This window comes from Portunus trituberculatus, chromosome 1 (assembly GCF_017591435.1).
Source record: "Portunus trituberculatus isolate SZX2019 chromosome 1, ASM1759143v1, whole genome shotgun sequence".
Taxonomy (NCBI): domain Eukaryota; kingdom Metazoa; phylum Arthropoda; class Malacostraca; order Decapoda; family Portunidae; genus Portunus; species Portunus trituberculatus.
This window is the reverse complement of record NC_059255.1, coordinates 1,810,783-1,835,782: the sequence shown is the minus strand read 5'-3', so window position 1 is coordinate 1,835,782 and position 25,000 is coordinate 1,810,783. Positions and strand designations below refer to the sequence as shown.

Below are 25,000 nucleotides of genomic sequence, written 5' to 3'. Positions count from 1 at the left end.
ATTATTATTATTATTATTATTATTATGTATTGTGTTGTTGTTATATTATTATATTATTATTATTATTATTATTATTATTATGGTTATTATTATTATTATTTTATTTATTATTATTATTGCTGTTATTGTTATTATTTGTTATTGTTTTGTGTTATTATTATTATTATATTGTTATTGTTATTATTATTATTATTAATATTATTATTATCTTTATTATTATTATTATTATTATTATTATTATTATTATTATTATTATTATTATTATTATTATTATTATTATTATTATTATTATTATTATTATTATTATTATTATTATTATTATTATTATTATTATTATTATTATTATTATTATTATTATTATTATTATTATTATTATTATTATTATTTTGGTGTTACGTTGTCATTTTGTTGAACGGAGTCTGGTAATTATATGTGTATGGTAATATATTTGGTGGTACGTCATGTGGTTGCTTGCATTCATGTACCAAGTAAAGGTCGTCCTTATATACGGGTAGCTGGGAAAAAGGGGTAATATTGTACGTACTACGTATGAGATTTACGGATAAATAAAGCACCGTGTTCAGATGTTGTAATACGTTATGAAGATATAGTGGATGATGTTTGAAGTGAAATCCGTTTTGATGCGATAATATGTACGAGATTAATGTAATTCTTAAGGATGTTTGTAAGAGAAATTGTAATAATTGCAGTGGAGAAGGCAACAGAAAGAGTTGTGATTGTTACACCTTATGTATAGATATTATTTTTGTAAATTAAAGATAGAAAAAACCTTTGACTATTTCTAGCCAGTAGCTAGACAATTTGTGCAACGTCGTGCAACAGCTCGGATCACGACACATATATATATATATATATATGTAAGAGGGAAAGACTGGCCAAGAGGAACATAAAACGAAAAAAAATGCTTACTCAGTTGCCAGTCCCCTTGCAGGTCAGAGAGAGCAAGTCAAAGAAAAAAAGATGAATATCTTAAAACCTCTCTCTTCAATGAAGTCAAGTCATAGGAAGGTGGAGAGTTCCAGAGTTTTACCGGAGAAAGATATGAAGGATTGAGAACACTGGTTAACTCTTGTAATAGAGACTTGACTGGAGTAGTGGTGAGAGGAAGGAAGTCTTGTGCAGCGAGGCCGCAGGAGGAAAGAAGGCTTTTTTTTTTTTTAATGTTATGGCCTATCACGCCTGTAGGTATACTTGAAGAGTATAGGAAGCGCTGTTCAGCTTCCACCCATTAGCGACACAGATTGTATTAGCGCGGTTACGAATAGGTCACACGTATCTTACACAAAGATATCTGTTGACCAGGGACCCTCAACCCTACTGTGATGACTGCCTGGTGCCGCTTACCGTGCGGCACCTGCTGGTCGAGTGCCCTAGTTTGATTGACTTACGACACCGCTACCTCCACCGGTGTCGCGGTAGAGATATCGGTGTCTATTATCTCTCTAGGGTCCTCGGACCAGCATGTCTGGCCCCTGCCATGATGTTTTTAACTGTTTGTGAGAAGCTGTGGCCTCCTCCCCAATTTGTGAATTTTATTTTATTATGTGTATTTTAATGTTTTATTTCGTTTTATTGTATTTTTAGTATTTTTAGTTTCTTTTGATTTCATTGTTTTTAATTGTTTTTAGTTATTTTTTTATAAACTATATGGTTTTTAATTAACATATTGTAGCGACGCCATATGACCTTCGCTGTTGCTGCGCCTAAGCTTAAATCCATCCATCCATCCATCCATTAGCGGCGCAGGCAATTTTATTTATGGTGGTACCCATATTAGGGCCCATATCACCACGCAAGCGCATCTTTGGTGTACTGTGTGGTAAGATCAGTGGAGCAGTTGGCATGAAAATAGCAGGAGAAGATAGCTTAAGACGCAACATTCCGGCGGTGACAAAGAGGCTGAAGACAGTCAGAGGAGAAAAGTTGATAAGACGAAAAGCTTTTGATTCCACACTATCTAATAAAACTGTATGAGTGGAACTCCCCAAACATGCGAAGAGTACTCCATACAAGGATGAATAAGGCCTTTATATAGAGTTAGCAGTTGGGGGGTGAGAAAACTGGCGGAGACGCCTCAAAACGCCTAACTTCATAGAAGCTGGTCTAGCAAGAGATGAGATGTGAAGTTTCCAGTTAAGATTATGAGTAAAAGACAGACCGAGGATATTCATTGTGGAAGAGGGAGACAGTTGAGTGTCACTGAAGAAGAGGGGATAGTTGTCTGGAAGGTTGTGTCGAGTTGATAGATGGAGGAATTGAGTTTTGAGGCATTGAAAACTACTAAGTTTTCTCAGCCCCAATCAGAAATTTTAGAAAGATCAGAAGTCAGGCGCTCTGTGGCGTCCCTGCGTGATCTGTTGACTTCCTGAAGGGTTGGTCATCTCTGGAAAGACGTGGAAAGATGTAGGGGTAGAAGTGGATAGAGCAAGAAGTTTGGTTAAGAAGATCATTAGTGAATAATTGGAAGAGAGTGGGTGACAGAACAGAACCCTGAGGAACACCACTGTTAAAAGATTTCGGAGAACAGTGGCCGTCTACCACAGCAGCAATAGAACGGTCGGAAAGGAAACTTGAGATAAAGTTGCAGAGAGAATTTAAGGATAGAGACCATAGGAGGGCAGTTTGGAGATCAAAGCTTTGTGCCAGACTCTATCAAAAGTTTTTGATATGTCTAACGCGACAGCAAAAGTTTCACCGAAATATCTAAAAGAGGATGACCAAGACTCTGTAAGGAAAGCCAGAAGATCACCAATAGAGCGGTGACAGAAGCCATATACTGGTGATTAGATAGAAGATTGTGAAGCGACAGATGTTTAAGAATCTTCCTACCAAGGATAGATTCAAAGACTCTAGACAAGCAAGATATTAGATCAATAGGATCTATGTTCGAGAGATTAGGACGGTCATTCCTTTTTACTAGAAACAGGCTGAATGTAGGCAAACTTCCAGCAAGAAGGAAAGGTAGAAGTCGATAGACAGAGTTGGAAGAGTTTTGTCAAGCAAGGTGCAAACACGGCAGCACAGTTTTTTGAGAAAAAGTGAGGAATGTACGCCTCCATGCCAGACACTATCACTTCTGTTATGCGTTCAGCACACAGAGATGGGTCTTTGTCACGGAAACAGTAATAATTCCAAAGGCTCTTGTTGAAGCGGCGTGAGGTATTAAGCTGCTTTCACACGAACAATTTTCGCCGGTCCGGCACATGAAGCGCGGCAGCCTGATGGCACATCTACGTTAACAGTGTGGTGTCTGGCGCAGGCTATTCCTCTACATCCGCTCCAGTATTCATAGCTTTCAAGCTGCTGTGGTGTCTTGCCGTAAGATTTTGCGTTAGAAACCTTAAAATTGTGTATGAAACGGTAATTAAAGTATAAGAAAACCACCGCGCTCCCTTCCTACCTTCCTGATACAACTTGCTCATCATTTCACCGCTGGCATCTTCCATTACGCTCAAATGGGGCCTTCCAAGCTGTACATGCAAGAAAAGAGCATAATTATGACTTTGGTTGGTGAAGCATTAAGCAACCGAGAAATTGGAAGAAAATTAAGATCAGAGGCTGCTGTTCGTGGCATCAAGAAAGCTGCCGCCGTGCTGGGGACAGGCGCCGCACCGGAGAGGAAGAAAGGGACAGGGAGGAAGAGGAAGACACAACCAAGGACTGACAAGCTGCTGGAGCGTGAAGTGAAAAAAGACCCTTTCATCACTGCCAAGGAACTGAAGGAAGCACAGCACGATGTGTTGAGAGAGGTGTCACATATATAACACTTGAAAAGGGAATTCATTTCACATTATCACATTAAAACACACACACACACACACACACACACACACACACACACACACACACACACACACACACACACACACACACACACACACACATATCGCATGCAAAAAAAAAGAAACGTAATATTCTCAGTTTATGACTTAAGACTTGAAAATCATACAAATTACATAAGACGCAAAAAAAACGTAAGATTTGATAGATATGCTTAGTACCCTTCCTCTCCCTCCTCCATATCTCCCTTGCCCGTCCCTCCTTCCCGCCCCCTTCCTTCTCGTTCTTCCCTTGAGTTGGTAAGGCTGCTTCATCAAATAGAAAGCCATAGGAGTACATACACACATACATACTTCTTATATACTTAAGAAAAAACAAGTAATAAATCAAGAAAGGGAGAATGTCAAAAGGTGAGATAAACGGGGAATAATTTGGAGGACGAAGGAATGACGCAGGATAAGAGAATAAAGACGAATGAATGAGAAGAAAAAAAGGAGAAACAGGACCATAGACGAACGAAAGAGAGGGAAAGAGGAACTGGATAATAGTGACGAACGAAAGAAGGAAGAATAGAGTAACTGGATGACAGACAAACGAAAGAGAGGAGAAAAGAGAAGCAGGGATGATGATATACAAACGAAAGAGAAGAGAAAAGAGAAACGATGGTAATAGTATGCGGAGAAATGAGGAGAAAATAAGAAAAAGACAAGGATAATAGTATACCAACGAATGAAAGGAGAAAAAAGAGAAACATGATGAAATTAGACGAACGAATGAGAGGAGAAACAAGAAACTGGATGATAGTGAACGAACGAATGAGAGGAAAAGAGAAACTGGATAATGGTGACGAAAGAAAGAGGAGAAAAGAGAAATAGGGAATAATAGGTTTTTTTATGTAAGAGGGGCAATCGGCCAAGGCAACAAAAAATGTGTTAATAAAAAAAAGACCCATTGAAGTGCCAGTCCTAAAAAAAAGTGAGAAGAAAACGGGAGTCCTTGGCTGGTATAGAAGTCTTTATTTTATTTTATTTTCTTTTTTTTTTCAATTCTGGTATAGAAGTCATGTTTATTTTTTTTTTTATTTAGTTTTTTTTCAGTTCTAAGTCTCGAGTGAATAATGTATGAGCAGCGAGGAGCATATAGTTTTGTGTGAAGGAAGAGAGTTGTCTTTAGAGGGTAAAGTGTGACTGTTCCCCTTGTGTTGTGAGACAAAGCGAGGTCACAGATGGCTTTTTTTCTCTCTTTATTTATACCATGTGGGCTTTTCACGGGAATTTCTGGGCTAAAGGAGATACTTTTGGGGTACCTCCTATCTGAAACCCCACCCACTAGGAAACCGTTGCCCCGAGTGAGGAAGCCCAACCTACACTCAGACCGTGGACAGGATTCGAACCCGTGCGCTTGGAGACCCCTCGGACCCCAAAGCACGCATGGTTCCACTCTACCACGGCGGACAGAATGATAAGTTCACAGCGCTCCCTGAACCAAACAAATCAGAGAAAAGAGTATAGGCTTTAACAATCTATCTAGCTCTTTACAGGGATGTGCTGCCGGTGGATTGACGTCAGTGAGGAAGCCAGGAGGTAATAGGGGGAAGTGATGAGGGTTGTGTCATGTAGGGGTTATTTAGGTAATGGGTAGGTGAGAAGGTGTCTGAGGTGAAAAGTGTGCGTCGGGAAGCTAAGATATTTGTATAATTTGATATATTAATTGATAACTGACAACTTTCCCGACATTCCCTGTGTATTACTTGTGTGTGTGTGTGTGTGTGTGTGTGTGTGTGTGTGTGTGTGTGTAATTCACTGTTTGATCTGCTGCAGTCTATGACGAGACAGCCAGACGTTACCCTACGGAACGAGCTCAGAGCTCATTATTTTCGATCTTGGGATAGGTCTGAGACCAGGCACACACCACACACCGGGACAACAAGGTCACAACTCCTCGATTCACATCCCGTACCTACTCACTGCTAGGTGAACAGGGGCTACACGTGAAAGGAGACACACCCAAATATCTCCACCCGGCCGGGGAATCGAACCCCGGTCGTCTAGCTTGTGAAGCCAGCGCTCTAACCACTGAGCTACCGGGCCGAACCACTGAGCTACCGGGCTCAGTTGTGTGTGTGTGTGTGTGTGGTCAGTAAAAGCGAGAGAAGTGTTGGGGATGGTTGTTGGTCTGCTTTGAAGCCATGCCATTTGTGGATTGGTTTAAAGTTAGCTACATGTCACCAGGATACCCAGGTTCCAGGTAGTTGTGTGCGTCTTCAAATGCCAACTCTTGGACAAGCGTCTTGTATTGACTTCTCGATTGCCTTCTTTGTAACAATTCTCGACTCCAAAGTCACCGTCACGCACCTCTTTCCCTTGGTTCTTGTCTAGCTTCTTCCTCTTCTTCAAGCACACCAAGTGCAAGTGTAATTAGTCCAACACGAAGCATGTGTTCAAGTATAAGTGGCATGTTTTTGTTGTTGTTGTTGTTTTCGGGCTTCAACGATCCCACAGATCCTATGAGCCCTGGTGGAGGCCTGTGAGGTGATCACAGGCGGGGTAGTTGTCCACACTTCTTTAGGAAGACGCAGGTGAGGCGGAGAACCGCAGCTTGGTGTGAGGAGTGGACGCCCGCCGCCGCCAGCAGGGTGGGCAGGTCAAAGGTAGACACACCCAAGGCAACAAGGTGATCACGAAGCACAACACGGTGGGAGTGGAAGCGGGGGCAGTGTAAGAGGAAGTGTTCGATAGTTTCCTCGACTGTCCAGCACCAGGGGCAGTAGGGGTCCAGTGATAGACTAAGGCGATGCAGGTGTGCTGTGAGTCTTGTGTGGCCCAGACGGAGGCGGGTGAGTGCTACATCTAGGGTGCGGGACTGTTTCCTGACCCAAGGCTGTGGAGATGAGTCGCTACGGTAAAGGCCCATAGAGGTGACTCGGAGTGCGTTGTTGAGTGAAGAGTCCCAGGATGAGTGGCAGAGGCGAGATATGAGCCGTTTGGCAGAATGAAGCTGGAGGGGTAGGTGGGTAATGTTTACATGGGTTAAGGCCATCTTGGCAGCAGCATCCACCACCTCATTCCCCCCGGATGCCGCTGTGGGAAGGCACCCACTGGAAGGTGATATCCCAGCCAGTGTTCAGGAGATGGAGGAAGGTGTTCTGGATGGAGTGGACGAGGGTTGTGGCGGAGGATGGCTGCCGGGACAGGAGGAGAGAGAGAGATGAGCGGGAGTCGGTGTAAATTACCACCATGGACTTCGGGTGAGAGGTGCGGAGGTAGATGAGGGCCTGGAGAAGGGCAAAGAGCTCCGTGGTAAGGACATCTGTGTACTCAGGAAGCCTCCATGTCTTACAGATAGCTGTACTGGCGTCATATATAGCTGCTGCCGAGGAGGGCAGGGAAGCATCTCTGGAGCCGTCCGTGTAGATCTTGAGGTGGTGGTGATAAATGGACCGGTCCAGCTGTTGGAAGTGGGCTGCTGCTAATCCACTCACAGATGGTTTGGGAGGAAGCCCAGGAACGTGGAGAGCAAAATTATGGGTGACGTCCAGCCATGAAGGAAAAGGTGAGTAGGGGTTGACAGGCTGTGGAGGTGGTGGCGGTAAGTGGAGAATGGTTAGGCTGAGCAGGGCACGCACTATTAGTGGCTGACGGGCAGCGGGAGCCATACAGGAGCTTGCTGATCCACCCCTGAGTTGGAGTGGAGGGTAGAGGGGATGGGAAGCAGGCAGGCCCAGTATCCTGTAGTATTGTTGGCACAAGGTCATCCGTCTGTGGGTGGACAGTGGAGGAATACCACTCTCTGCTTGTAGAGAAACAACTGGGAGGATCTCATGGCCCCATAGAGATCCTCAAGGCAGCGTTCTGAATGGGGTCAAGCTTGAGGAGGTTGGAGTAGGCAGCTGACCCATAGAAGCAGCTGGCATACTGCATTTTGGCCCTGATGGTGGTCTTATAGTAGTGGAGGAGCAGGTCACGACTGGCTCCCCAGCGGATGCCAGCTATTCGCTTCATCACATCCAGGCGTTTGTTGCAGGAGGTGCGGAGATAACTGATGTGATTTACCCAGGAGAGGCGAGGGCCATCCAGCCGCAGTCCGAGGAGGGTGTGTGAGGTTGAGTATGGAACAGCCTCCCCACTTAAGTTGACGGTAGGTGGAGTTGGAAGCTTTTCATGGTAAAACACATGAGAGAGCTCTTTGAGGCACTGACTTGTAGCCCCAGGTTGTCATCCATGCACCCAAGGCGGTGGCAGCCTCCTGCAGGTGGTCCTGAGCCTCGGAAAGTGTGGGTGCTCGACTGACGATGGTAATGTCATCAGCATAGAGGAGAAGGTGAGAGTGGGTAGGAACCTGTAGGTCAGAGAGAACATTGAACAGAAGGGTCTAAGAATGGATCCCTGAGGTACGCCACGATGAATTCCTTGGGAAGGTGACAGTGATGCACCAACAGCCACTTGGAATGAGCGACCGGTGAGGAAGTCGCACCCAGGCAAGGGTGGTGCCAATGATGTCTATGAGTGCCAGCTTGTACAGGATACCCTCACGTGGTGCCGAATCAAATGCTCCCTCCAGGTCAAGGAAGAGGGCCGTTATGACTTGACGCTGGCGGTAAGTGTCACAGATGTGATACTCAATTTGCCCCAGCACATCCAGGGTACTCCGGTGAGGGCGGAAGCCACATTGCTCCTCTGCTAGCTTGTTGTTAGCTTCTAACCACCAGGTGAGGCGGGTGTTGACTAACCTCTCCAGCAGCTTCCCGATGCAGGAGAGGAGGCTGATGGGCCTGTATGCTGAAGGGAGTGTAGGGTCCTTTCCAGGCTTGTGGATGGGGATGAGGATGGCGGGTTTCCAGGTGGATGGAAACTGCCCGATTGCCAGCTGCTGTTGTATAGTTGAAGGAGGCAGGCACGTAGGGGTGGGGTGAGGTGGCGGATGAAGTCGTATGGGACTTTATCAAGGCCTGGCGCCTTACCGGGTTTTAATGTAGCTAAGGCTGAGGAGAGTTCATGAGGCTTGAATGGTTGAGCAAGGGATGGGAGAGCTGGAGAGGAGACGGCAGTTTCAATAACTGAAGTAAGGGTTGGAGGCGGACGAAGAGGAGGAGGTAAACCAATCTTGAGGTGGAAGTGTTCTGACAAGATTTTTGCTTTTTCAGGGTCAGCCAGTGGGGTAGAATCATCATCAGAAAATGGGATGTTCTGAGATACCAACTTGCCCTCCATGGAGCGGAGAAAGGACATGGTACTCTTGGGAGAGGAGCGGAAGGAGAGAGTGGAGCAGTGCAGGTCCCATGCATTTCGCTTTGCCTTGAGGATGGTCTTGGCACAGATGGCGTCCAGGCGGCGGTAAGCACGGCCAGCCTGGATAGTGGGGGTCCTACGCCACTGATTCCAAGCCTGGCGACGGTCCTGTACTGCCTGCGCACAGGCTGCATCCCACCAGGGCTTCCCAGGGCGGCGTGGACGACGACGGGTGATGAGTGGGAAGGCAGCTGTGCCAGCCTCGGACAGCACCCCAGCAATGGTTGTTGCGGCTTCATCCAGGGGAAGATGTTGGGTGTCCAGTGAGGAGGAAGCGCAGCCACGTACTGGGGCCAGCCAGAAGAATTGAGCCTCCAGCGGGGCATGCAGCCAGGTTGGGGCTGTGGGGAGACTTGTGGGAGGGAGGCGAGGAGAGGGAGGTGGTCGCTGCCCATGTAAGGTCCAGTGCAGAAGGTGGAGTCCTTGAAGGTAGGGTCTCCAAGGAACAGGTCGAGCACCGAGGCGGCACCAGTATGGAGATGAAACCTGGTCGCTAGTCCGGGAGGGCTGAGGAAGGAGACATGTGTTAGATCTAACAAGACTTGGAAGAGAGCGTTGCCAGAGGTGTTGTGATGGTGAGGTGACAGGTTAGGCTCCCAACATGTATGATGGGCGTTAAAGCCCCCCATTATAAGCACTGGAGGCTGCAGGGCGGAAAAGTAGCGCATAAACTCTCGGTGGCCAGGATTGTAGCAGACTGCCACCGTGAGCCAGCCACCACCAAGTCCAACCTTGGCCGCAACAACCTCCAGACGCCCATCTTGAGACTGAGGGATAAGGAGAGGCAATGAGATGAGTGAGTCATGGATGGCGAGAAGGACACCTCCTCCACGTCCTTGACCACGATCTTTGCAGATGATGTTGTATCCCGAAAAGGAGAGAGAAAGATGAGGGGGAAGCCAGGTCTCACATATGCCGACCACAGACGGGAGGGTGTCACCTAAATGGGTTTGTAGTTCCTGCGTTTTGCGGAGAAGGGATCGGGCGTTCCACAACATAAAGTAGAGGGCCATTACGGGAAGAGAGTAGTCAGGATTGTGGAGACAGAGGGCCAGAGGGTGGTGATAATATCTGGGAAAGACACTCCTTTCTGGTAGAGGTGGTAACCATGCCAAAGGAGGTCGAGGATGCCGGGGAGGAGCTCAGATACAGAGGGAGAAGTACTGACAGCGGCTGTAGGAATGGTGGAGTCCTGGGGTGGAGAGGAGGGTTGCGAAGGTGGAGGTGGGCTAGAATACTGGCCAGGTGCTTGACGAGGGTGATGGTGGGATGTCTGTGGGTGACGAACATTCCTGGGAGGATGGTGGACCTCGGCCTCAACCGTGACAGGCAGGAGCCCGGGCTCAGCATCAGGTATCAGGGTGGGCGGAGGAGGCTGTATACCCGAAACGGGTGGTGTAGGGATGTGAGGAGTGGGCATGGTGTCCTCTTCCTGGGCGACAGTAGCAGCTTCAATGGGTAGGTCTTGGAGAGCAGCATACCTGTTCCCTGTGGCAACGGAGGCGAAGGAACACCCTGGCTCAACAACTCGAGCAGCCGAGCGGGTTGGGATGGTAGATGGGGTGGCTGTTGTATGAGTCCGTCGCTGTGGTCGAGGCAACTGGAGGGCCCTCAGCTGCTTGTTAATTTCAGGTAGGGGTTTGCCTTCACTCGCCAGGTGGGTGTACAGCTGCTGGGCATGGAGGTTGTGGGGGCAATGAAGTGACCAGGGCCCATGGGAACCCCGACACTGGAAACAGTGGAAGGGCTTGCCACATACCTCGTCCTTGTCGCCTTTCCAGCAGCGGGCACAGCGGACCGAGGACCTGCAGGTGTTGATGAAGTGCCCTAACATAAGGCACCCTGGGCAGCGCAGGAGGGGGAGGAAAATGAAGCGTGGGTAGAACACCAGCTGATCGATGGCTACCTTGCTGGGTGGGGAACCTCTCACCTTGAGTCTGAGCCACTTTCCTGTGGCGAAGCGTGGCAGGCTGTGGGGTGGAAGCCAAGTGAGTTCCACCACCTCATTGCCCTCCAGGACACGGAAGCAGTCCCGGACCTCCTCAAGGGTGGTGTCGTCCGCCAGGCGTCCCACCTTGGCGTAGTGGTAGGTACTGCTGTCCCGGTCTGCTCTACGACAGGTAACAGGCCACTCACCTAGGGTGAAGGAGGGCGACTGTAGCATGGGGACCTTGGGAAGGGTGTGGGCCCACACTGCCACTATCAGGGACGAGCCATTCCCTAGGGATCGAGTCTCCCCCTCAAGGATGTATTTTCCGAAGGCGGAGTCGTGGAGGACACGAGATACCTTGGCCGGGTTGGCGAAAAGACGCCCCCCTTCCGTACCTCGGAGCAGGAACGAGGCCTTAACGTACTCGTCCGGGGCTTGGGGATGATCCTGGGCAGTGCAGCAGCGGGACCTTTCCGGGCTGTCATCAGGGGTGTGTGTCAGGCTGCCCACACTTGCCCGGAGAGATGGAGTCCCGCATGTCGACGTCCGCTTCCATCGCGGGAACTCCTCGTGTCAACTCTTCTTTCTCCTATGTTACCTCGAGAGAGAGAGAGAGAGAGAGAGAGAGAGAGAGAGAGAGAGAGAGAGAGAGATTAGCCGTCTCACACCGCGACACAAAAGAAGGCAGAGCAGCTCAAGCAGCGGGCGAACCGGCGAGCTGTTGCCTTGTACAGGAGAGCGGGGAAGAGCCTAACTTGCTGTCTGGTCTGGTGTGCTGGTGTCGGTCGGGCACGTTTTGTTTTGATCAGCTCGGCATGTTTATTGTGTTGGTAGTGGTGGTGGCTGATTTGTTTTGATTAGTTTTGATCTCGGTTGATGGGCCGTTTGCCTAGGATAGCAAGAATGCAGACAGCTTGTGTGTGCTAGCTTTCCTGGTTTCATATCAGGAACTGCGTTCAGCATTCCGCGTACCATAGGCCAGTGTGATACCCCCTTTAGGCAGCAATTGTGTCCTAAACTATTCCTCGAATCTTAATGATGTCATTTGATCATGGTAATCATCATAGTTTTCTGCTTGGAAAACAAGATCAGTATTTTCCATAAATCCATGTTTAGTTTCTGCATGGAGGATGATGAGGCGGCTCCCTTTCTCTATAGGAACGTTTACTCCTGTGGCTTTGCTGGCTGTGGTATCAACCCAACATTTTGGTGTGGTGTAGTTCTGGTTGACCCAAGTCTCATCTAGGTAAACAAACCTCTCACAGGATTTCTTGAGTCGCTGCATCTCTTGTAAAAAATGTGCTCCTGCAGCTTGCACATCACTTCTCTCCATCACAAATTTGCAACCATTAATTATCTTGTATCGGAAACCAATTTCTCTGATGACTGTACGTAAGGATTCCAGGCATCCTTTGAAACCTATTTTTTTTTTTTAATTCCTCCTTTATTTTCTGCAGCGTAGGTACTTCTCTTCTTGTGTACAATTATAAAATTATTATTCTTAGAGCACACTTGTCGAAATCATCGAAGTTCGTTATCGTTACAGAGCGGTTCTTTTTCGGAGAAGTAAAGACAGGCTGATGGCATTGTGGTGCTGTGGTGCATATCTTGTTTGCCCTGGAACAAATTTTCTTCATCGCGGCTTCAGATATACCAGCTGAATCTGCTGTCCTCTTCCTCGTTTGATTTGTAGGTAAAAGTGGTCCTCAATTTGTTTTTTGTTTTGTTTTTCTTTTAAAAAGCATCTATTGATTCTGTAGATGAGGTCCTTGGTTTGGCTGTGCAACACACAGTGAGACGGGAAAGCGTCAGCGTGTCTTTCCATTGTGGCGACCAGATGAGAAGTGAGACGATATGCAGTGTACCTGCGTGGTGACCTGATTCCCCACCCCATTCCCCAAGGGAAAATCCTACCTCGGGTCGAGTGGCAACGTCGCCTGACCTGATATGTCACATCGTCATACATGTACATGAAATACCTTCATTTGATGAGATGTGTAGCACTTATTTGTATCATCTTCCAATTTAATTAAATAGTCAGATTATTCTTAGAACGCTATTTGTTGATAAAACTATGATTAAAGAACCATGAGTAGTATAGGCTGAATATTTGGGTTGGAAATCTGGCACAATGCCGAACAACACCATACGGGGTCACTACAATTTAGTCTTACTACAATGGGCTTATAAGGTGTTTTGAGTGTGTTCTGAATACATATTGAGTTATCTAAATGTGTTTCGTGTGCATCTTGGCTGTTTCTAGTGTGTTTAGCAGTATTGCTATGTTTTGGGTGTGTTATGGTGTTTATTAATACTGAGCGTTTCTGTGTGCATTTTAGGTGTTTTAGTGTGCATTAAATGTTTTTTAGGTGCATTTTACGTGTCTTGAGTAAGCTTGTGGGATGATGTGGGTGTTTCGAGTGTTGTACGTGATTTGTTGAGGAAAATTATTGATATTTAATTAATTATCTCTTACGACCTGTCATTCTTTGTAATATTGTGTGTTGTAACTTTTGTGTGTGTGTGTGTGTGTGTGTGTGTGTGTGTGTGTGTGTGTGTGTGTGTGTGTGCAATTAAGATGTTTTGAGTGTGTTTAGCAGTGTTCAAGGTGTCTTGAGTCACGTGTTTAGCAGTATTGCAGGATGTTTTTAATGTGTTTAAAGCGAGTTCACACGTGTCAATATGTGATTGAAATTGCAAGTCGCTGTAAGTATCGACAGAGCCCTTCTAGTCGGTGTTCACACACAGTGACTGGGAAATACCGGCTGGTTGGCGGGAAGTGAGTGTAAACAAACAGCTACCCAACAAGATGTCTTCCTTTTGTGACGATGACGATTGCAATCAAACTAAATCTTGACAAGTTTTCACTCCTCACCTCCAGCAACACGTACCCTGCAGAGAGGGAAACAGTTCATGGAGAGTGGCAGCTATCTCATCAAACGTAGATTTACGGAAAGGCGGGTTCACACGTGCAATTTGCGACTGAAACTGCAAGTTTCTAGAAGAATCGACTGAGCCCTTCCAGTCGAAAAACGTCACACATAGCGACTGGGAAGTATCGACTAGTTGGTGCCTTGGCGGGAAGTGAATGTAAACAAACAGCTCCCCGCCAAGATGTCTTCCTCCAGTGACGATGCTGAAGCGGTGGTTGCTCTTCTTGTGGCGCACCGGAAGTCAGCAGAAAAGAAAATGCCTGTGAATACGTCCCTGGCTAAGTAGAAGGAAGAAGGAGTGTCTACCACACTTTAATCTTAAGACTATGCACAATTGCGATCAAGTTCAATCCTGACAAGTGTTCAGTCCTCACCTCCAACAACACCCTGCATTGAGGGAAACACTTCTTGGAGAGTGGCAGCTGTCTCATCGAACGACGATTTGTGCAAGCTTTTTTATACTGTATAATTCATTTCAGGGGTCCCAGATGTGTTATTTTTCCCTCACCAACTCTAACATCTTCATTTCTCTACACTTGAAGACCACATTTTCAAAGCTTACTCCGTGACGTCACAACGTAATTAAAGTCACAAATCGACTGAACAAGACCAACATGCTGGTCTTGTTTTAAGACTAGTTTCGACGGAAACTCTACCGACTCACAATTTTAGTTGCAAATTGGCACGTGTGAACCTGCCTTAATGCTAAACCTTGCGGCATGTGCGAAAATCGTTGGTGTGAAAGCAGCCGTGGTGTTTTCACGGTTTTCAAGATTCACGAGAAAAACAAAGAATAAAAAAAACGGCTGAATAAGATGAATAAGACAGCAATAGATGAATAATAAAAACTTAATTAGATCAAACAAATAAGATCACAATGAATAAATAAGTGCAAGAACAAAGTGAAACAGGTAGTAGAAAAGGACAACGAGCCCAACACAAGCCGGATCAGCTGTTGTGGTCTGCTGCTGCTGCTGCTGCAACGCGGGACACAGGAGGAGGAAGAGGAGCACAGCGCCGCGCTGCCTCGCCACACCTGCCTTCATCTCCTGCCCTGCTCTCCTGCCCACACCTTCCCACCTGCTGGCCATGGCGGCGTGCCTCAGGTCCCTCAGGCTGGGAGTGCCGCCCCTCGTGCAGGGCGCCGCGGGGGCCACACGCCGACCGCCGCCCCAGGTGTGTGTATGTGTGTGTGTGTCCTTCCTTCCTTCATGAATATTACGCATGCCAAACAAACTCTCAGATATTTGTTCTCTTCATATGTGTGTGCGTGTGTTCTTCATTCATTCACAAATATTACGTTTACTAAACAGATACTCTAATACGTGTGTGTGTGTGTGTGTGTGTGTGTGTGTGTGTGTGTGTGTGTGTGTGTGTGTGTGTGTTCTTACCTATTTGGTGATTATTTATAACACCTTATAATAGTTCTTTTCTAATATTTTGGTTCTATAATGAGCTTTATTATGAAGGAGCAGAAGCAGTGTTTGCCGTGGGGCCCTGCTGTGGTGTGAGGGTTGGAGGAGGTGCAGGGCAGGGAATGGTCTCATTGTGAAGGGCCAGGGGTGGTGATGGGCCAGTGTGTTTGTAACCAGCTGGGGTGTGTCTTGTCTCCCACGGGTTCTTAAGGGTGTGTTTTCATGCTTCTAGTGACAAAGTGAATCAGGTTTTCAGGGTGTTTGTATTGTTTTAGTGAGATATTAGCAAGATTTCTGCATTATTACCAAGAGAAACAATAAGTGACATGGCTTTTGAGGGTATTTCTTATGGTTCTAATGACAAATTAACAAAATTTCTACATTATCAACAGGAGACACACTCTTGAGAATCTGCCTAGACACCCCTGTGGCCTTGAAAGACAGTCAGTGAGAGAACACAGCATTTCACAGTACAGAGCCAGAGCAGCAACACACAGTAACTCTTGGTGTGTTTCAGAGTGCCTCGAGTGTGGCAGCACTGCACCTGGGGGCCGGCACTCTTAGAGCCACACCCGCCCCCCTTCACCACCACCAGGGGGATGGAGAGGGGGGTGAGGCTTGGTGGTGGAATAACACCTTCCTCCCACTGCGCTCCCTGGACCCCATGGGACTGATGGGCCTCAGCCCATGCCCTGCTGCACATACTGTTGATGACATTGAGGTGTGTGTGTGTTGACATAGTTGTATATTACAGGGTTTGAGTGAGGCTCATAGTGACTTGTCTCTGTATCTATATTTATCCAACTTCTCCATCCTTTGTCAATGATACCAGCTATCTATCTTTTCCATATGGTTTGCTAAATTATTCATCATTATTAGATCTCTTTTCTGTCTATCCTTCAAAGTTGGTAGTTCCATTTCCTTCAGTCTTTTTGCATAGAAAAGATCCTTTATTTCTGTGTGTGTGTGTGTGTGTGTGTGTGTGTGTGTGTGTGTGTGTGTGTGTGTGTGTGTGTAATTCACCTCGGTCACCTCCTGGTCACCCAACCAGTTTTCCCCATTACGGAGCAAGCTCAGAGCTCATAGACCGATCTTCGGGTAGGACTGAGACCACATCACACAACACACACCGGGACAGCGAGGCCACAACCCCTCCAGTTACATCCCATACCTATTTATTGCTAGGTGAACACACCCCACACATTAAGAGGCTTGCCCATTTGCCTCGCCACTTTTGGGACTCGAACCCGGCCCTCTTGATTGTGAGTCGAGCATGCTAACCACTACAATACACAGTGTGTGTGTTTGTGTGTGTGTAATTCACCACCACGGTCGCCTGCTGGTCACCCAGCCAGTCTTCCCCATTACGGAGCGAGCTCAGAGCTCATAGACTGATTTTCGGGTAGGACTGAGACCACAACACACTCCACACACCGGGAAAGTGAGGCCACAACCCCTCCAGTTACATCCCATACCTATTTACTGTTAAGTTAACAGGGGCTACACATTAAGAGACTTGCCCATTTTCCTCGCCGCGCCGGGACTCGAACCAGGCCCTCTCGATTGTGAGTTGAGCGTGCTAACCACTACACTACGCGGTGTGTGTGTGTGTGTATTTACCTAGTTGTAGTTTTACAGGGCCTGGGCTTTATGCTCATGTGGTCCCATCTCCATATCTACACTTATCCAATTTTTCTTTAAAACTATGTACACTCTTTGCTGATACCACTTCCTCACTCAAACTGTTCCAAGTCTCAACACATCTTTGCGGGAAACTAAATTTTTTAACATCTCTCAGACATCGTCCCTTCCTTAGTTTCTTACTATGCGATCTTGTGCTTCTAAAGTCATATTCTTCTCTCAGGATCAGTTTCTCATTATCCACTTCATCCATTCCGTTAATCAATTTATAAACTTGTATCAGATCCCCTCTCTCTCTTCTCTGCTCCAAGGTTGGTAGATCCATAGCCTTTAGTCTCTCCTCATATGTCATCCCTTTAAATTCTGGAACCATTCTTGTAGCCATTTTTTGTAGTCTCTCTAATTTTCTTATGTGTTTCTTTTTATGGGGAGTCCACACAACTCCTGCATATTCCAATCTGGGTCTTATTTTAGTACTTATCAATTTCTTCATCATTTCCTTGTCCATATAGTGAAATGCTACTCCAATATTCCTTAGCAAATTATGTCTCTCTGAAAATTCTATCAATATGGCTTACCGGTGTGTGTGTGTGTGTGTGTGTGTGTGTGTGTGTGTGTGTGTGTGTGTGTGTGTATTTACTTAGTTGTAGTTTTACAGGGCCTGGGCTTTATGTTCGTGTGGCCCCGTCTCCATATCTACACCTATCCAATTTTTCTTTAAAACTATGCACACTCGTTGCTGACACCACTTCCTCACTCAAACTGTTCCACGTCTCAACACATCTTTGTGGGAAACTATATTTTTCAACATCTCTCAGACATCGTCCCTTTCTCAGCTTTTTACTATGCGATCTTGTGCTTTGAATGTCATATTCTTCTCTCAGGATCAGTTTCTCATTATCTACTTGGTCCATTCAGTTGATCAATTTATAAACTTGTATCAGATCCCCTCTCTCCCTTCTTTGTTCCAGGGTTGGTAGATCCATAGCCTTTAGTCTCTCCTCATATGTCATCCCTTCAAATTCTGGAACCATTCTTGTAGCCATTTTTTGTAGTCTCTCCAACTTCCTCCTTCCTCATGTGTTTCTTTTTATGAGGGGTCCACACTACTCCTGCATATTCCAATCTGGGTCTTATTATAGTACATATCAATTTCTTCATTTCTTTGTCCATGTAGTGAAATGCTAACCCAATATTCCTTAGCAAATTATATGTCTCTCTGAAAATTCTATCAATATGGCTTACTGGTTGATTGTTATCTTCCATCGTCACTCCTAAGTCCTTTCCCTTTTTTTTACTTTCTCCAGTTCTACTCCATCTCCCATCTTATAGATTCCCACGGGTCGTCTTTCACTCTTTCCCATTTCCATGACATGGCTTTTGTTCACATTGAATTCCATTTCCCACTTTTTACTCCATTCCCAGATCTTATTTAGGTCTTCTTGCAGTATTTCACAATCCTCTTTTTGCTTTATAACTCTGCACAGTTTTGTATCGTCCACAAACAGATCTATGTAGCTGTTCACTCCCTGTGGCATGTCGTTTATATATATGAGGAAAAGTATTGGCGCCAATACTGACCCCTGTGGCACTCCGCTGTCTACTGCTCTCCACTTGGACTTCATATCTTTAACTACCATCCTTATTTCTTTCCCCCTCAAATCATTTTCCATCCATCTCAATGTGCTTCCTTTTAAGCCACCCTTCTCCTCTAACTTCCACAGTAACCTTGCATGTGGCACTTTATCAAACATCTTTTTTAAATCCAAATAAATACAGTCAACCCATCCCTCTCTCTCTTGTACTCTATCAAGTATTCTAGAGTAGAAACTGAGTGAATTTGTTACACACGACCGTGTGTGTGTGTGTGTGTGTGTGTGATAATTATAACTTTCAGATGTAACGTAATCTTATCCTTTTGTAGACTAAACGAAGTTCACTTAGCCCCTTCAGTACTAGGATACATTTTTACCTTGAGATTTGTGTATGATTTCATTAGACCATTTTATTTACATTAAGAAGGGTCTATGGAGATCAGAACATGAATAGCCACGGTCTTCACAATTTTAATCACTTACAATAGTTTTTGTGTCTATAAAATCAGCAAATGGTAAGCAGAATGAATATAGAAATGCATCATGCTACTAAAGGGCTTGCTCTAACCTAACCTAACCTAACAACTTAATTCTTGTTTTAGACTAACCAGTATTCTCAGTCTTTCTTTCTCTCACCACTATTCTGTCCACCTCCCTAATGCAATACTCACCCATTCTTTCTGTCCCCTAACCTAATCAAACCAAACCAAAACAACCCTAGCAGTAAAAACCTCCACAGATTCAATGCTCATCAAACCACAATCAGACCACCACTGCTACCACCACCACCACCACCACCACGACAACGACAACAACAACACCAGAACGTTCCGCCTGCCTGCCGACGCACTATGGTATCCTCGAGACAGCACAAGGGAGGGCGGCGCTGTGGTCTGCTCCCTCACCTACAGCCCCATAGAAACAGAGGTTATTAGCACCCTTGCCGCACCCCACACTGACACAGCCAAGGGTGCGATCGACATGGGGGTGTTTATTGAGAGTATGGGGCTCAGAGATGGGGAGATGCAGATGTGTGGATCTTCCCCCTCCTCTTCCTCTTCTTCCTCTTCTGGTTCGTCACCCAATCTCAGTCCCGAAGGAAAGCCTGATGCGGAAAAGCTGTCACTTGTGTTTAATAAGCTTGCAGATTCGGTAAGTGTGTTTTTTTGTTTGGTTAAGTTAGGTTAGGTTCTGTCAATGTTAAGTTTTTGTTGTTTTTGTTGTCCTTGGCCAGTTTTCTGCTCTTAACATTAAAGATAAATTGATAAAAGAAATAGCTAAGATCTACAATGCAAGAGTTATCCAATGTTCTCAATTTTTCTGGTATCTCTGGTAAATTCTTAAACTGCCTTCCTGCTTCTCTTCTCTCACCACTATTCTGTCCATCTCACTAATGCAAGAGTTCACCAGTATTCTCAGTCTCTACTTTCTCTCACCACTGTTCTGTCCACCTCCCTAATGCAAGAGTTAACCAGTATTCTCAGTCTTTCTCCTTTCTCTCACCACTCTTCTGTCCATCTCCCTAATGCAAGAGTTCACCAGTATTCTCAGTCTTTCTCCTTTCTCTCACCACTATTCTGTCCACCTCAATAATGCAAGAGTTCACCAGTTGAGTTACATTGATATAGGGTAGGATAGATTAAAGTACATTAGATAAGGTTAGGTTAGGTTAGTTGGGTTAGGTATAATGTTTAAGAAATGAAGTAGTGACGGTGTGATTCTATGTCGCTGTGTGTAATGAAGTGTAATCTGTCCACAGCTGCCCAAACTGTTCACACACCCGCTAGACTACACCATATACTCCCAGAACATCGTCTTTGAGAACAGGATCAGAGGTGTCCGGACTGTGTAAGTGTGTGTGTGTGTGTGTGTGTGTGTGTGTGTGTGTGTGTTATGGAGACAAATATGTATGTGTGTTTGGGGAAGTAAACTGTGTGTGTGTGTGTTTGCTTGCCTGTTGTGTTTTTGTAAGTGTGTGCATGGGGATGGTAAGTGTGTGTGTGTGTGTGTGTGTCAGTTTTTATGCATTTTTTTCACTTTTCAGTCTTTCCTTCATCTAGCAATTGATTAACACTTTGATGTCAAAATATTTCATCCAATTGTTTTCTTTTTTGATAACAAATTAGGTGTGTGTGTGTGTGTGTGTTTATCATTAAATAGTATTGATAGTAATATATAAAAAGAAACATTGATTCATATATGTATCTTCACTTGTTTGTGTCATTCCACTCACACAGTTTTATTAGATAGGGTGGAATCAAAAGCTTTTCATCTCATCAACTCCCCTCCTCTGACTGACTGTCTTCAGCCTCTTTCTCACCATCAGAATATTGCATCTCTTGCTATTTTCTACCACTATTTTCATACTAACTGCTCTTCTGATCTACCTAACTGCATGCCTCCCCTCCTCCCCCACCCTCACTCCACAACACTCTTCTCTCACCACTATTCTGTCCACCTCTCCAATGCAAGACTTAACCTGTACTCTCAATTCATCCCTTTCTCCGACACACTCTGGAACTCCCTGCCTGCTTCTGTGTTTCCATCTTCCTGTGACCTGAATTCATTGAAGAGGGAGGTTTTAAGACATTTATCCCATTCTTTTGGCTAACTTTCTCAGACCTGCTTGGGGACTGGCATCTTAGTTGGCTTGTTTTTATTTTTTTATTTTTTTTTATTTATTTATTTATTTTTTATTTATATTTTTTTTTTGCCAGTTTTCCTTTTTATATATCACAAAATATGAATAGTAAATTTTTCACCACTATCGACTATTACTACCACCATCACCACCACTATCTACTATTACTACCACCATCATCACCACTATCTACCACTACTACCACCATTATCACCACTATTGTATTTTCCAGCCATCTGTTTCCTTGTACCATTACTATTATCATTTACTATTACCACCACCATTATCAACACCATCTATCATCACTTATCTACTATTACAACCACTATTATCTACTATTACAACCACCATCACCACTACTATTTACTATTACTATCACCACTATTGCATTTTCAAGGATTTTATTTCCCTTACCATGACTATCATTATCTCACCATTACCACTACTACTACTACTACTACTACAACTACCATTACATTTTCCAGCGGTCTGTTCCCCTACGTGCGACAGGTGGCTCTGTTGCGCACTGTTGGCCACCTTAAGTTTGCCTATGTGAAGTTTGATGTGCTGAAGATGACCAAACACGCAGAGGAAGGTTGCATCAAGGTCCGGTGGAGAATTAAGGGCCTGTCAGGTCTCAAGGTAGGTCCCAGGGTGTTAAGTGGGCAGTGAGGTGAGGTAAGATTTAACTTTTGAGTATTATAATGTGTTTCCATTTTCATTCTGCTTACTATTTGGTGGTTTTATACAGCTTCACAATCTTATGTGGGATTAGAATAGTGAAGACTGAGGCCATTAATCTGCTGACCTCCATACATCCTTCCTAGTGTTCATGAAGTGGTCTAATTGTACATAATTCTCTAGGTATAAATGTGTCCCAGTATTGAATGGGTTAACTGGGTTTAGTTTAGCTTGGTTTAGTTTGGTTGAACTTTGGTTAGCTTAGATTGAAAGTTAGGTTTGATTAAGTATTTTTTTGGGAGAGGGGATATTTGTGAAATCGTTGGCCTCCAGATGAAGGACACCTGAGCCAACCAAGACATTTACTGTGGCAGTGTTTGTGTCCTGAACCATGGTGGTGTATGGCATCATGTCATTGTGTGTAAGTGAAGTAATGTAACGTGTCTTAGCAGCACACTGGAAATTGTTTACTGTAATATCTCCTGAAACCAGAGCTTGAATGTTTAACATCTGGCATTTGTGTTCACATTGTTATTATTATTATAGATAAGATTTAACTAATATTGTGTGTCCACCAGTTTAGCATTATCATCGTGCACTGTTCACCTGGAAAAGTACCCAGTCAGAGTGTGTTGGTCTCTATATTGACGAATACCAAAGTGAGGCAAATCTTGCCAGTTAAGATCTGTGTGTGGAGGCAGGGACACTGAAGCATGAGGTGACCAATGGTACCTGTGTGAGTGACAGCAGACAGCCACGTCACCCGTGCCACTCGATGACTGGTGACGTCCCTCTCGAATGAAATCCAAACAAACATGAGTCACATCTGATCTCCGACGACGGACAGTTTCTGGGCTTGGATATTTGCTGCTGAACTGTTCAGTATTATTAGCATTCAATATCCACCAAAAGAGAAGTTGGCACTTAAAATGTATGTTTATATTTCCATACTGTAATGTGAGTCGAGTGTGTAGAGAGTCCTGGCAGTGCTGGTCTTGCATTGGTAGTGTTTGTAAGTGCCAGAAAGGGTGAGATGAGAGTGCCAGTGTTGCAACTTTGCCTTCACTTCTCAGGGAAACACATGAAGGAGAGAAATGTTTCCTCTTGTGCTATATTTTTCTTGCCGAGTTTGTTCACTCTCCAACATGCATGAAATTATTCTGACAAGTCACCGCTTCTTTAACCATACATGAGTCACGGTAAGGATAAACTCATATTTGGCTCTGTTGTCCTTCGACCTGTAGAGCCGTCTGGCCGTTCACCTTCACAGATACCCCATGGAATTGTGTCAGGCTGGGTTGGATTAGGCTTAGTTAGGTTGGGTTGGGTTGGGTTGGGTTTAGAGGAATGAAAAGTGTGAGAGAAGCAAAGGGGAATAAAGAAGGGTTAGATTTAAGACAGTGGTTCCAACCTTTCTTCAGGTGGCCCCAATCCTATAGCTCAAGACATGCCCACCACCCCCCCTAGTGTATTCATATCTGTGACATTACTTGAGTATCCCCAGTTGTTGCCTGTAGAAGGAAGGAACAACCCACAAATACTTCTTTACTGAGACTTTTGCCAGAAGTCTACAGGTCTTTTTTTTTTTATTTATTTATTTAGTTTTTTTATTATTATTATTATTATTTTTTAGTGCAGAAGAGAAGCCAGCCAAGGCCAACAAAATATTGAGAGTAGGCCTGCTTGAGTGCTGCTTCTCTAGGGAGCAAATGGAAAGAGAGATTTCAGGGAATGAAGAGAAGGAAATAATTGTAAGTGTGGAAGGATGAGGAGAAGGAAAAAGAATGAAAGGTTTGTGAGAGAAGGAAAGGAATGAAAAGCAAAAAACTGAATCGATATAGGAAAGCAAGGAGGAAAGGAGAGATAGAGGGAGGAGGAGTGCATTGATTCCAGTTTTCCTGTTAGTGGAAGGAGGAAAAAGAATGAAAAGTTTGTTAGAGAAGAAAAGAGAATGAAAAAGAAATCAAGAGAGAGAGAGAGTGCATTGATTCCAGTTTTGCTTCATTCCCAGAGCCTCATTCCAGTGTGTGTCATTCCAGGCCATAGTGAAGTTCTGGAAGGTGAAGCTGTGGAACTGGAGGAGTGTGGAGGACCAGATGGTGCACTGGTACGACGGATTCTCCACCTTCTATGTTGGCGGAGACGGACTCGTGCACACACACATCGCTGACAGTGTACGTACGTGTGTGTATGTGTCCAGTCCATTCCATATACCCATCACTCTATGGGGGAAGCTCTTTTTCTTCAAGTCTCTTCCATAGTTGTCTTTTGTGAGTTCTAGTCCATGTCCTCTTGTGTCCTCTTGTGCCCCTCTTCAGCAGCTGTAGGTGGTCGGCAGGTCGCCTCTTCCTCCTCTCCGCTCCAGTGTCAGTCAGTCCAGTCAGTAAGAGCAGACAAGGTTGGGGTCAGTTTGGTGGCTGCTCTTTGTATCCTGTCTATTTTCTCTCTCTCTCTCTCCTCCAAACTTTTTATCACCACCACCACCACTAACTACCACCACCACCACCACCACTAACTACCACTACTATTACAGATGATGCCTGATGAGGAAAAGCAAGTGGTGAACAAGGACCCTTTAGCTGTCAAAATGGCTGCCTTGTTGGGACTCGTTCATAGACCAAACAGTGGGGGTAGCTTGAACACCACTGCTACTGCTACTGCTACTGCTACTACTACTGCTACTATTACGACAGAGTTACTACGGGAAGATAGACAGTGTTGTTATGGCCTTATGTTGCCCCTAGAGAAGATACATTAAGAAGAGGAGGAGGTGGAGGAGAAGGAGGAGGAGGAGGAGGAGGGAAGGAAGAACAATAAGAGGAGGAAGAGGAAGGAGGAGGAAAAAGAAGGAAAATAAGAGGAAGAACTAGAAGAAGAAGAGGAGGAGGAGGAAGATGATTAGGAAGAGGAGGAGGAGGAAGAAAAATAATGAATAGAGGAGAAAGAAGAAGAAGAAGAAAGAGGAGGAAGAGAAATAAAAAAGGTATATAATTTTTCTCTCTCTCTCTGTCTCTCTCTCTCTCTGTCTGGCATTTTTATTCTTATTTTCTTCCTCCTCCTCTTCCTCCTCCTTCC

At 45.1% G+C, this 25,000-nt stretch overlaps 2 protein-coding genes across 2 annotated transcripts; one reads left to right on the top strand and one right to left on the bottom strand.

The window, feature by feature from the left end:
* Positions 1-7,619: 7,619 nt before the first annotated feature.
* LOC123515809 lies at positions 7,620-10,102 on the bottom strand. Its single transcript, XM_045275026.1, has 5 exons — positions 9,728-10,102; positions 8,762-9,596; positions 8,275-8,579; positions 7,996-8,139; positions 7,620-7,955 (listed from the first exon to the last, which is right to left on the bottom strand). The coding sequence occupies exons 1-5, from the start codon at positions 10,100-10,102 to the stop codon at positions 7,620-7,622; spliced, it is 1,995 nt and encodes a 664-aa protein (XP_045130961.1).
* Positions 10,103-14,893: 4,791 nt separating this feature from the next.
* On the top strand, positions 14,894-24,806 carry LOC123515110. The gene is made up of 8 exons (XM_045273877.1): positions 14,894-15,128; positions 15,885-16,088; positions 18,933-18,960; positions 19,343-19,755; positions 20,363-20,451; positions 21,730-21,886; positions 23,965-24,099; positions 24,459-24,806. The coding sequence occupies exons 1-8, from the start codon at positions 15,042-15,044 to the stop codon at positions 24,681-24,683; spliced, it is 1,338 nt and encodes a 445-aa protein (XP_045129812.1). The 5' UTR covers positions 14,894-15,041; the 3' UTR covers positions 24,684-24,806.
* Positions 24,807-25,000: the final 194 nt, after the last annotated feature.